Source organism: Pholcus phalangioides, unplaced genomic scaffold (assembly GCF_987345545.1).
Source record: "Pholcus phalangioides strain wild (caught in Gottingen) unplaced genomic scaffold, Ppha-v1.0 ptg000017l_1, whole genome shotgun sequence".
Taxonomy (NCBI): Eukaryota; Metazoa; Arthropoda; class Arachnida; order Araneae; family Pholcidae; genus Pholcus; species Pholcus phalangioides.
In genome coordinates, this window is record NW_028301610.1 from 57,112,713 (window position 1) to 57,127,455 (window position 14,743).

General features: G+C 34.5%; 1 protein-coding gene across 1 annotated transcript in view; it reads right to left on the reverse strand.

Annotated features, from left to right (window-relative positions):
• Positions 1–14,743, reverse strand: part of LOC149074161 (RNA-binding protein Musashi homolog Rbp6-like) — a 409,321-nt gene that overhangs the window by 31,027 nt on the left and 363,551 nt on the right. Inside the window, exon 12 of the mRNA XM_089246590.1 lies at positions 3,720–3,941. Within this exon, the coding sequence (XP_089102716.1) occupies positions 3,720–3,941 (222 nt within the window). The remainder of the gene's footprint in view (positions 1–3,719; positions 3,942–14,743) is intronic.

Here is a 14,743-nt window from a genome sequence, read left to right on the forward strand (position 1 = left end):
CATTCCCCGCCATCTGTTTTGAATGGCACCGCACAGTTTAGAAAGTGTTTCACAATAGACTTATGATGTAATGGTTGTTCCAGGTTCCATAAAATCAATCAAAAGCACACCCTTTTAGTCCCAGAATACAGTTGTCATGGTTTTCCTTTGAGACTGGATTTGTTTGAATTTTTCGGTTTAGATAAACCGGAATGATACCACTGCATGGATTGTTGTTTTGTCTCAGCATTGACGTATGAAATCCACGTTTCATCACCAGTGACGATATGGAAACATAATGCTGCTCAAATTCATACAATTGACGGTGAATTTGAGCATCATTATGTCCTCTTGCGTTTAGAAATCTAATCACTGATCAAATTTCAGAACTGGAGGGATTTGTTATTACCACACTCATTTTAACACACTGTCTTGAAAAGATAGACAACAATCAAATGACGGCAATATGGCTGTTACATCCCCAACAAACCAAGTAATGCTGCTACACATGCGCAAACCAATTGGTATTGCCATTCATTTTTTATACATGATCGCCCTTAATTTTGAACTGCGACTCGTAATACATAGAGAAATCACGCCAAGCACAAACCATTGAAGCAACAAATTTGTAATTTGGTCAGTAGTTTTATTTTGTAATGTAGAGACTTATTAAGAATAGATTTTTCAAAATTCAATCCCCTAACAGGGGAATTCAAAGGTTATATGGAGCAATCATAGCTGAACCAAAATCACTGAAGCTATAAATATGAAATTTAGTCAGTATTCAAATTTAGTCATTTTATTATCTAAAGAGTAATTAAGGAGAGTTTATTCAAATTTCACCCTCTAAGGAGCTTGGAAGGTTGTTTAAAGGTTATATGGGACAATCATGGCTGAGCCGAAACCACTGAAGCTATAAATATGCAATTTGGTCAGTATTATATTTTATAATATAAATGCTCACTAAGATGGGATTTCTGAAAATTCAATCCACAAGTGGGCCATGAGGCGTTCAAATATTATATAGGGGAATCATTGCAAAGTAATTTTCAGATTACGAAATCCATGCAAGAAAAAACATGGGTAACAGCTAGTAATTAAATATGATTAAATTAGAATAATTATCTTTTTGAATTTCTTCATCTCCGGTAGTTTGACATGTTTTACTAATACTATATTTGTAAACAGCACTGTCATGTTTGTTTACCTCACTCTGAAATTACAATTTCTGTTAAGTTGAACTAACAATACCACAGACTAACATAACCACAAAAAAAGATTGCTACCATAGGTAGTCCCACATAGGGGTTAGCGCACCAATCTACAGGCGAGTATAAAAAAAGGGTAAATGCCAAAAATGCCAAACACTGCAGCTTGAAATTGCAATAAGTTGTAGATCTCATTCTAATTAGCCTTCATGTGCAGAAAATCACAGTGGTTTGACAAAAATTATCAATGATAATGCAGTGCAATGTTGCAGAACATTTCAAGATACAGCAGTCTCATTCATCTGAGGTAATGGGACCAAGACCACCTCGGATGTCAGTAGACCTCTACTGTCCACATCAGTCTACCTCTACTGAAAACTCTGATTATCCAAAAAACAATAGAAAATGACTTTCAGAGGATGGGAAGATGGTGCTTCTATATTGATTTCATGGTAAACATATGCACAATAAAAGATAAAGAAAATAACGTTCATTTCTCCACCCTCTGGCTAGAGCCTCATCATCCTTCTACTCATAGGCATCCCACTTGTATCTGGCTCATGGGCCAGAACCCCCCCCCCCTCCCCACCTCAACATTTGCCACCATCTCCATAATAATCTATGAAAATATTAGGTTTGAGCTCACCCAATAATGTAGTAGTGGCCTATACCTACATGGGGGCCTTGACATGAATACATGGCCATTATAATTAAAGTTATCATTAAAAATAGATTTAATAAAACATGATTTTTCTCTGCCAAGACCCATGACCTCATTATAAGGGAAGCTGACAGGGGCTCCAGCCCTAGTGGTTGAAACTAATGTTATTTTTACACTATAAATTTACTGTACAGGCCTTGTGAAAAATTCTGTCCTAAGGGTCCTCCAAAGACCCTAGCCAAAAGGGATCAAGATTCCTTCAAACTTAAATGATTGCATTTCCTGCATTCATAGGAAAAATGAAACAGAATGAGTTCTTGGTAAAAACAAGAAAGAAAGAGGTTCCAAGAAGGAATTTCGAAAAATTTTCAGCACCTCAGATTACCTGGAAGCATGAACTTTTAAGACTCAGATGTTAGAATATTATGTTAATGGCCACACAATGTATTTATTTATTTCTGTTTTTGGTATCTGGCAACAGATTATCAGTCAAGCATTTAGATTTGGAGTTTTGGCAACAGTACAAAAAATATGGCTTCTCAAGTCTGAACAACAGATGTTGTCTCCTATTTTTCATGCTTAAATCTCTTATTAAATATGTGTCTTAGTTCAGTTAAATATTCTGGTTATAATCATTTACACTCACACACATCATAAGTAGGAAGGATATATCAACAGATCCAAAATAACTAGATCAGATTATACCAACTCTACCGTTCCTATAATATTATATTTGTAATCTGATTTTGTGCAATGTTAAATATCACTTATTCCTCAAATTTATGGAAAAATCAAAAACATCTGGTCATGATCAAAATTTTGATTTAATAGTTATTATTGATGGTTTAAATTTAAAGAGTTTTCTATCTTCAAATCTATTTACAGAAGGAGTTCTCAAATGTTTGTTTTCCATTGACCCATTGTATTGATAAGATGATGGCCAAGGCCTCCTTTGGCAATAGAAAGAATTCCACAGCTTACCCCACTGGTCCAAATTCAGACATTAATGTACTGGAAACACCCCGCTTCACATTTCCTGTTAGAATATTATGTTAATGGACAAACAATTTATTTATTTATTTCTGTTTTTGGTATCTGGCAATTCATTATTAGTCAAGCATTTAGTTTCAGAGTTTTGGCAACAGTACAGAAAAACATGGCTGCTCAAGTCTGAAGCAACAGTTGTTGTCTCTCACTTTAAGTGTTTAAATCTCAATTAAATATGTGTCTGTCTTCAATTGAATATTCTGGTTATAATTACTCACACACATCATTAGTAATAAGGATATATCAACAGATCCAAAATAATAAGATTTCCAAGAAGAGATTTTGAAGCAAATTAACTTTCGTTAAGGCAACCAACATTTTAGATGATTTTCAAATCATTAATGAAATTTGAAAGTGAGAGAAAAAATTCAAAGACAAATCATTCTACATATGTGAAATATGCCCCTTTTGGTTAAAAATCTATGTTTTTACATTTGCAAAAGTTTGTTTTCTATTACTGAACATAGTAATTCTCTATCAATCCCCAGAACATGCCAATGAATGCTCTGTTTCAGCTGTGACAGGGTTGTTGATTGATCTTGATTGATATGCAAATAGGAAGCATTTTGGGGAACTAATGGGAGACATATTACACATCTAAAGAATGATTTTTTGAGTGGCCATGCCATTTATCAGCAAATTTTTGTACTTCTAAATTTATTAAAATGGTGAGCACATCATCAGAAAAGTCAGTTTCTTGAATTTTGTGCCATTTGAACCAGCAGAATATCCTCAAGAACCCTTTAACTTCGAAAATTTTAATTTTGATTACCATGTACAACTAGCATTTCTAATATGGCGTACTTATTGTGTTATTCACTAACCTGTTGGCATTTGTGGAGCGAAAGGATTTCCTCTCTTTATAGGTGAGCTTCCTAGTGGAGCTAGACTATTTGGTGTTTCATTCTGTGGTGTAATACTAGTCATCTGACTTGCTAGCGCTGCTGCTGTTGACACAGCAGTAGCAGAAAAAGCATCAACAAAAAAAGCGGCTGGATGCTCAGCAGCAGCTGCTGGAGATGGAATGTAACTGAATCCTGGAAAGCCTATCAAATAAAAAAAATCGGATGATCAAGTATTAGGACCAAAAAACAATACCCAAACCCAATTAATACTAAACTACTAAATATCATGAATGAGGAAGATTCAATTTATTTATTCCATTGAATTTTTACAGAAACTTGAAAAAAAATCAAATTCACTAGTTAATAAACTGTATGCTACATGGATCTATTCATATCTAAAACAAAAGCTAATGCAACCAATGACATGCAGCTAACACACACAATTAAAAGGATTATCAGATAATGAATTTGAAGAAAATTGTACCAAATCCAAACTAATGCAGGGTTTTTATAAACTTTGATTAATAATGAACATTATAATTTATAGTGAAGAAAATAATCTATCACTGATGAAGACTGATGAAACAGTTCAAATTATAATTGTAACGAAGACTGGGAAAAAATTAAAAATACATTGTTTCTGGTATTTTTAGAAATTCTTGAACTCAAAGCGTATTTTAACCCCTTAAGTGTGCAAAACTTCATTATTCTTTTGATTGAGGAAGAAATAGTGTAACTCTTATCTACCACTGATATTTTAAAGTACCAAGTTATATAATTTGATATGGGGTCATTTAAGTATTACATCAGCATCGATGGGGGAGGGGGTTCCGATTTGCTGACTTTTGATGACAAGGCGAGGGGGGTTTGGATAATGCTTACGTCATCAACCACCCCTTATGAAAATATTAATTATTTTTAATGGCATCTTACTCGGTGCACCAAAAACGAGAAAAACCTTTCAATAGTTTGTGGACACATGAAGTAACATTCCTCCCCCCCCCCCATTGATAAGTACCCTACAGAGCCACTTTAGTATATCTCTAAATGTTTCGCAGATCCAAGTGATCTGGAAATGTGTCCGGGCTGCTTAAGTGCTCTGGAACTGTGCCACGCATCACTCAAGTGATCCGTAATTATATACCGTGGATCGCTAAAATAATCTGAGAATGTACCGCAGGTAACTTGAGTGAAGTAGAACCACACTGGGGGCCACTTAAGTGCTCTAAAACAACGTCACATGTCACTCAAGGGATCTCTAAATGTGTCACAGATTGCTTAAGTATTCTGGAACTGTGCCCCAGGTCATTTAAGTGATCTGAAAATGTGCCACGGGCAGCTTAAATGCTCTGGAATTGTACAACGGAACACTTAAGCAATCTGTAAATGTGCCGCTTAGTTCATTTTTACAAAATTAGGTTTGAGGAGGGCAGGCTGCATCAGACAACCCATAGGGCCATATTTGGTCCACGGACCAGTTGCCTTTATGCAATTTATCATTATATGGCTTAGAAGGTGGGCTGCAATGAATTTATTAAAGATAAATTTCGAGTTCATAGCCTTCAAATAGCCTTGAAATTAACAGAAATTGATTATAATAACATATAAAGGTATTTTTCTCTGAAATTTCAATTAAAAAAAATATTTTTTTTCGCATTAGAAAAATAAATTTTTGATCATCACTGGGGGGGGGGGGCATGTGCCCCCTATGCCCCCGTGTTTGTCTCTGATCCCACCAATATGCGTTAGGATTCAGAGGGCAGAGCTGATGACAGAATTTTGCTGACGTGGGGAAGGGGGTCAAAAATGACTAAAAATTTGCTTATGTAATACTTGAATGGCCCCTACGTGCTAACTAATTGTTTGAAAAAAGTATTTTTTCTGGTCTTTAATTAGAACTGAAATGACTAACCAAATAATTTATATAACTATTTATTATTATCATTATATTTATATTTATTATCATTTCCTTCTTATTCCACTTATCATGATGTGGTAGGTAAAGGGTAAAGACACATTCATTGAGGAATTACTATCATGCTGCAAGTTTCAGTATATAGACCTCAAGAAGTCACATTAATTGTTTTATTGAAAATTTAATTCTTACACTATTATGTTAATCTGTTAATCACTCACAGACAATTGAGAAATTTAACAGTTAAACACTTGGAATTTTCTGAAACAAAAATTTGAAACAAATCTTTTTTTTGGCTGCTTTAACTTGCAAATGAAAAATATTTTGAAGTTGATGGATACTATTTTTTTCAAGACAGACACAAACTTTTATTGTGTCAAAATCACTAAAATAAACGAAATTACAGTTTCAGTTGCAACCAGCTGTAATTTTCTTCTTTTTTTTAGGTAATTTTTATAATAAGATTTCAAATTTTATATGCATTCAAATGGACTAATAATACTAGGACCTACAGTTAAAATCAGTTGCAAAATGAGTAGACCAAAGCTGCTGCAAGATACTGTGAGATATTTCAGGGATAAAATTGGAGTAGTAAGGACAGAGTAATTTTCAACCAGTGCATAACACAACTTTAGGGTGCTGCTAAAATGCCTAGATATTGTGAGCAGTGAAGTCACAATTCTTTTATAATCCTAATCTTATTCTCAAGGTTGCCCTGATTGTATATATAAATTTGGGAAGTCCTTGGACTAGATGAATACACACATGCCCAAACCAGAATTTAAATCTGGGTTTGATTGACTTTGAGCTGGATTGTTAACCATTCAATTACCAAGCAAATGGAATATAAAAGGGATCCTGTAAGTCCTAATTCGGCCTTTGTCTCATCAATTGTTCGTTGCAGAGGTATGGTTTAATTTTAAAAAATTCTCAAAATGTGTTCAGCAATCACTTTGTACCAGCTTTGAGAGTGAAAAATACAGTGTGTTGTAAAATAAAAAAATTAAACTTTTATATGAACACCCTGTCCTTAAAACTGATTAGAAAGTTGTTGCCCTGTCTCTCTTGAGATCAACATAAAAAAATCCATGTTTGAAGTGCAATATTTACTGAGGAATTCAAATTCAAAAACAAGAGAAAAAGGGGGAATAAACAGGATATGAGCTTGTTCATTAGTTTATGCAGTCATTTCCTCTTTTTTGCAATGATTTTTTAAATGTTGCAGCAACTATTACACTTAGAAACATGGAATTTCTTTGTTGGTCTTAGGAAAGACAGGGCAGCAACATTATACTTGGAAGTTAGAAGACACAGGAACCATATAAAAGTTTACGTTTTTATTTTATAACACACTGTATTTTCATTCTTGAAACTGGTATTGAGTGATTTCTGAACACATTTTGAGCATTATTTGAATTAGAATCATATCTCTACAACAAACAGTTGATGAGATAAAGGCTGAATTAGGACTTACAGGACAACCTGTATAATTGAGAAATTGAAAATTTGGAGAAAGATTGTCTGTCTTTTCATTTAAAATGCATAATGAAAAGACAGACAATCTCAGACGGATAACATCTTGCTATAAAAGCTAAAAAGCACACTACAGCCCTGAGCCGAACATGTGGCACCAAAAAAATTATACTTATTTTGCATAATAACAACCCTTTCAAGAAGGGACTCGAGGAAAAGTGTGCCCAGGTCCCCGAAAAGGCACACTACAGCCATGTAAAAAGTAATGCTGTCAAATATTTAAAAAAATAGAATCAAAGGAAATTTTTTAAAAATAATATTGGATCATTAAAATGTTTGATAAACGTGATAGGAAAAACAACCATCTTTGATAGAATATGGCAGCAGCTAAGAAATCTGAACAAAACCCAAATTGAAAACCAATTTTAAATATATGCCATATCAGAATTAGAACGGATTACATATTCTCGCACTATACACTTTGTACTTGGAATTTGAAGTATGAGTAATATAATTATTCAAAAATGGATGTGTATGTATTGAATAACTGAGTGTTATAGAGTGATTATATGTATATATATAAATTTAAAGCAGAGTTCAGCATACTTAACCACGGTCTGATTTAGAACAGATTCTATGACAAGATGAAAATTTTTTATCACTATCTCTACAGCATTCAGAAAATATGAAAAACAATTTATGTTGAAAGTTTACAAATTAACAAGGTAACTTCATGGTGGTTTTGAAAATTTCAAAATAGAAGAAATATATTGTGTGATATTTAGAATTTTAAAATCACTAAATGAGAATTATTATTTAATGTCCTCCTACATGAGAGAAAATGCCTTAGATATATACTAAGGACTATAAGGAAAAGTTATTATTTCAGAATGTTTGAGAGGATTAATTGTTTACTGATTAAATTTTTCTTATTTATGGCTTTCAAAACTACTCATATCATAGGGCAGCTCATATAGCACTTGGATCATATCTTAGATCATTTGTGCACTAATGATTTCACCATAGAGTAGGAGAAATCAATTTATGAAAGTGTGATATAAGTTTTAGTACATTTTATTAACTAATTCATTATTCATATGCAAAATATATACACAGTCAAGCATGCCACCCACATCCTGTAGTGGCGGGGCCCCCTAGGCTAGGATCTTTTGCGGGCCCCTCTATCAGACCTTTAACGGGCCCCTTCTGTAGTTAATTGATAGCGTGAAAAAGCAAAAAATTATGAAAACCGTCCCAGGCCCAAGGGCTAGAGCCCTGTCAGTCCCCTTATGTGGGGCCATGCAGTCAAGTCACATTACTGTGACCACTTTATATTTTTGACATCAATTGTGCATTGATTGGCTGTTGTGCAATAGCTAAGCATTAAGGTATGTCTGAAACTGGCAGTTTGTGAAATATTTGGTTGTTTAAGGTTGTTTGAGTGAAACATATCTAGACAAATGGCATCACTGCGATTAACTGAAGTAAAAACTGCAGAGCATCAAGTGCTGTTGATGCGAAAGGTGAATGTCAGCTTAGAAGGCACATGGTCAACCGGCAAACTCCAATTTTGATAGTTCACAGTTTAAATCAGTGTTTCCCAAAGGGAGCGATAGAAGGATTCTGGGGATGGACTTGAGTCACGGGTTGATGAGAATAAAAATAATCTGAAGAAAGGGGGATAGAACAAAAAGTTTGGGAAACACTGGTCTAAATAAATGAGGAAGTTACCAGACTTATGTTTAAAATGTCATCATAGCAAATCATGATTATCCAAGGTAAATGAAGGTATTGCACCCATGGTAAAAAATTTGCTTCAGTGTATTGGTGTTTGTCGGAGTCGGAAAAGAACTCAAGCCAGCCTGTTCTTTATATAACTACTATAAACTTTTTTTAATTAAACATAATATAAGAACAATTACATGTTTAAAGTAAAGCGACGGAAGAGCATCCTATCAGTACCGCGTGGTCTGGCCAAAAGTGTCAACTCCTGATGTTGCCAGATTCATCTCTCTTTTGGCTCTTCTTGGCACTATTGGATCTACTATTTGTTGTTTCTAGGCCGCACTAGATATACACCACACTACTCTCCCCCCCCCCCAAGTACCAATGGCACGATTTCTGATTACACATACAAGTTGCTGTACTTAAGGTTGAAACGTACGTGCCTACCAGAGCGTGTTGTTGTGGTTTGAGTCGGACTTGGTACCGTCAATGTGTGTAGAGTAGGATCTGCCATCGTATCTGTTGCTTCAGTTGTCGATGAACAGTTTTCCTCCAATAATGTGCCACTCCAACAAGTGTTGGACTGAAACACTACCAATCATGTTACTAGGTCTCCGCTCTGCCTACAAAACTGATCTTCGCAGTACTTGTGCTGAACTAGTGTATGGCACCACCCTTAGGCTACCAGGTCAACTGTTGTGCCCGTCTACACCATGCCAAGCTGAAGATCCCAGCAGCTTTGTTGAACAACTGCGCCACACTATATCCAAGTTGCAGCCAGTACCAACTTCAACTCACTCTACAGGTTCTACTACATGTTTCAAACATCCAGCACTGTCAACCTGCACTCATGTCTTCCTCAGAGTTAACTGCGTCAAACCTCCACTGACTCCACCTTATGATAGCCCGTATCCAGTTGTGTCTCGGACTGACAAACTAATCACGTCCGGGTCACCATTTTATTGGTGTTTGTCGGAGTCGGAAAAGAACTCAAGCCAGCCTGTTCTTTATATAACTACTATAACTTTTTTTAATTAAACATAATATAAGAACAATTACATGTTTAAAGTAAAGCAATGGAAATGTTTGAAATATATAACATCCATATTTTTATGGGCATCTTTTTATCAGCCACCTCGTTGGGCATTTTGCCTGTTGCGGCGTTGTATTTGTATTTGTATAAGAGCGTCCTATCAGTACCGCGTGGTCTGGCCAAAAGTGTCAACTCCTGATGTTGCCAGATTCATCTCTCTTTTGGCTCTTCTTGGCACTACTGGATCTACTATTTGTTGTTTCTAGGCCGCACTAGATATACACCACAAGTGCAAACTACTCCAATTTGCAACGATTGAAATCCGATCTCTTTTAATTGGCAAATGATTGCTTTCAATGACTATTCTGAAAACATTATGACTGTTTGAAAAAGTATTTTGTTAAAAATAATTTAATGAAATTGTGCAAAAAAATAAAAGACATAACCGAAACAAACACTGACAGAAACCACCATAAAACACTATTAATTATGAGTTATGTCAATGTGATGCTGTCAAATCTCAGTAACCTTTAAAATTCTGCAGTTGGATAAGTATGAGGTGTACGTAGGATTAAATAGTAGTAGTGAAACCTCAGTATAATATCACCCAGAGGAACCAAATGAAAAAGCAGGGTAATATGAGTAATAATGAGTTAGTCCAATTTTCTAATTACACTGGCAGGACCTTCAAAAACTTATGCTATAAGCAGGGTGATTTTAAAAGTGATAGATGTTATACCAAGGTCTAACTCAGGCCCGTAACCAGAAATTTCATTCAGAGGGGGACCACTTGCATTTCGGGGAGGGGGAACCAAAGTAATAGAACAATAGATTTGGTCATTTTTAACCTCTTTAGGCATTTTCTCACATTTTTGGGGGGACTAGACTCCAAGTCCCCACCCCCTCGCTACAGCCTTGGTCTGACTGCAGAATAATACTGATGAGCTGTGAATGTTTTTGATAGCAACTTCAATTTAATTTTTTCCCTATTTTGATTTGAGTAAATACAAGTAAATAAATTATGAATTATTTCAATTCTGAGGAAATATACTAATGAAAAAATAAAGTAAAGGTTCAAGCAGAATATAATATACTCTCTCTGTCAAATGAATAAAACAATTTTTTTTAATTATAGACTCAATATTTTGCTATCTGTATTTATTGGAGAACTTCAATTTATCATCTCAATACCTCCTCTATATTTGCAAAAATAATCATTTAACATTGTATTCAAAGTCAGTAAATAAGTTTTATTTCGAAATTCAACTCAGAGTAAATCTGATAAAACAGCCGACAGTTAAATTCTTCACTTCAAATACAAATGCGAAGGCCTTAACAGACAGAAGGTCAAACAAGGTGGCTAAAAAAATATAGCCATAAAAAATATGGATGTCGAATATAGAGGGTGGTAACCATTTACCGCCCAATAATGACACCCGTGATTCCTTGTGAAAAACTGATATGGAAAAGTGTTTTCAGTTTTTTGATTTGACCCATAATTAATGAGTTATAATTGATGACGTCACTTCAAAATCCTGCAAAATTTACCGAATGTACACCAAACATTTAACTTGGCATTTTTTAAAACTGGACAATGGTATAACCCTAAGAAATAGAGAAAGTAAACCAGTTTCTTTTGCTGTGTGTGCACTTTTCACATTTTTAAGCGGATGCTAATTATTACAATTTTCTAAGATTGCAGAGTTTTTGAGTTCATCCATAAAAAAAGCTACTGTCACTCCAAAAATTATGAAATTTTTATCAAATGTGTTACTCGCCAGGTGTTAGTAAAATGAACCTTAGATTTAGAAGTTAACCCAAGTATTTTTTAAAAAGGTTCATTTTACTAAAATATGCCGCATAAATATTCCTTCAAAATTTCAGAATTTTTGGTGTGTAGGTTTTTTCATATCTTAAATTGATGAGCTCAAAAACTGCAATTTGTGAAAATTGTCATTCAAAGCGTTTTTCATTGTTTATGTTTACACTATAATTCATTAATTTTTAATTTTATTTTGAAAAAAAAACAAATTAACTCGATTGACACAAATTTTTTTACATTTGATTTTAACAATTGAATGAACTATTTCGGACTTCAGGGGTCATGACACCCCTTAAATGAATAATGTATCTCCAACAAGTTTGAGATGAGATTATTTTTCCTGTTCATATTCAAAAGTTTTGGAAAATTTACATGTTGCATCGCAGCTTTTGATTATAATTCTGCAACACAACAAACATATTGAATGAAATCGATCACAGTTACAAATTGTCACGATGAAAAGTCTAACAATTACAGTTTAAAATTTTTATGGCATCTCATTTATGTTATGAATGGGCATATGAAACAGTAGGCCCCCTACTCAAAACCATATTTGGAACAACAGACAGTAAAGACATGGCTTTCATTTTGAAAATTGAGAGATGGGGGTAAGCATGATTTTTTTGGAAAAAAATTAAGAATAATATACATCTAAGAGCAAAGGGATGACAAAATTAGTAGTGACTAGCTCGGCAACATCCTGAAGTCCATCTCTGTTAAGAGGGGGCCAGAGGCTACTGACCCCTTATAAATGTGTCTCCTTTCCTGACATGACAAGCACAATTATTTTTAATTGGTCATTTGTTTTGGTGCAGTTTGACTTAATTGGTCCTTAGGTCACAAAAATCAAAATCCAGTCCAATAAATACGCCCCAGAATAAACCTTCATCTGAAAAAATGACAAAGTTCAGCGCAAATCGTGTAGGCTGGAGTAAATTTCAAAGTAAACCAAATCTTTCTTGTGAAAAGGTAAAGTAAAAGTTTATTAATATTTCAGCATGATAAAAATCAATTGCAGTCAAAAGGAAATGAAAAATCTTCATGGCAACATGCAGAAACTGGTATGAAAATGTGATTTGATGAATAGTCAATAGAAAATATCCAAAACCACTAATTATTTTGAATATGTCAATTCATAAAATGACTAGTTTGTTGAAAGTTTCTGATCGAATCGTTGTTATTATTTTACTGTTTTTACAAGTCACCTTCATCAAGCTACCATTTTTGCGATCTTCATTGAAGTTTTTTACACGTAACTGTTTTGATGGAATTTTAAAATAACTCAAAAAATATTGCTGTTTTATTGATCAACATGTAATCTGATTAAAACAACAGCGTATAAAAATGATCGTGTATTAACTTAATGCACTGTATGTACCTTCCCTCAAAAAATTTGACTTGATAGTGAAAGAGAACAAATTACCACATGTTGGCAGAAAAGCGATGTTTTGGTTAAAAAAAAATTAAACTACATCTCATTTGGCTAACACTTTACAAATCTGGCGATAAATTTGCAAATATAGTGGATGAAATGAACACATAATTACATGTAAGCTACACATAACAACAAGGTTATACTATCACACTACATTAAGAGAAAAAGTGGCAATCGTGAAAGAAGAAGGCCAAACTTGGCTTCTAATGGGATTAAATATTTCAGTTCATTTTCAAGAAGTGGCAACCCACTACAGGTGGAAAAATTTACTTTTGTTGGGTGTTTGGCACGTAACTGACTGTTAGAAAAATGACACATCTCACACACAAAAATTTAAAGCATCATAACTCATTAAATATTCGTCGAATCCTAAAACTGAAAACATTTTTTTATATTAGTTTTCACAAAAGGAATCATGTGTGTAATTATTGGGCGGTTGATAGTTACCACCCTGTATATCTAAACTATATCAAAAACACAGCAACCAAATAAGAGCAATGAAAACCAACAATTATGATAAAATATAAATCTACTGCCCATAAAAAATTATGGTTGTCTCCTCTAAGTATGGATAACTTCTCAATTTATCCCAATATGTTCATTGTATTTATTTTTAAACGTGTCAATCGTGTTAGAATTCAAGACCCTAGAGAGGTAAGCTATTCCATTTATTCACAACCCCATTAGAGAAAAACTCCCTGCAACACCACAACATGAAATTGTCTCTTAGCAATCAATACTAGTGTCCCCTTGTCGAAGAAGTTGATTGACAGTGTATTAGTAACTCATGATCCATCTTATTCATCCCAATGAAAATTTTAAACACTTCAATCATATCCCATCAATAACTGCACTCTTGCAATCCTGTCCCTCTGTAAGTATGGTCTTCAAAACGTAATGACATACTCCAATCCAGGACAAACTAATCCCCAGAAAAGTGGAAGAATCACTTTACGAGAACATGAAGACACCTTCTTAAGAATGAAACCAAGCATTCTATTCACTTCTTTTACCACCACTGAACAGTGTTCAGGAAACCTAAGACACTTGCAAGAAGAATACTCAGATCAGTGATCCTAGGTGCATCTGGAATAATAGCACCATTCAACTTGTAAGTTAAATGTGGGTTGTTTGAACCAAAATGAGAGACCATGCACTTGACAATGCCAAAGGTCATACTCCAGTCATTAGCCCATCCTGCAATCATATTTAAGTTTATCTGGAGCCTCTTTCTTTTGCTTTTATTCCTGCCTACCCCCTCCCCCCCCCCCATAAGCTTCATCTCATATGCAAATTTGCTCACAATCCCATCAATACCTTGATCAAGCTTCAATAAAAAGTAAAAAGTGAAAAAAGAATGGGACCAAGGAAATTTCCTTGAGGGACTCCACGTTTAACACCTGTCCAATAAGAAAATTCCCCATTCACCATAACCCGCTGTGACCTATCTCAGAACCACAATTCAGCAAGTTGCTTCAAGAGTTTACTATGTTGGACCCGATTGATGGGTTTCATTTGGAAACTATCATTTGATCCAAGTAAGACACAATATAACACAGGTTTTGATTGTCTGAGTATGCTAATGAGCATATAATGAGGT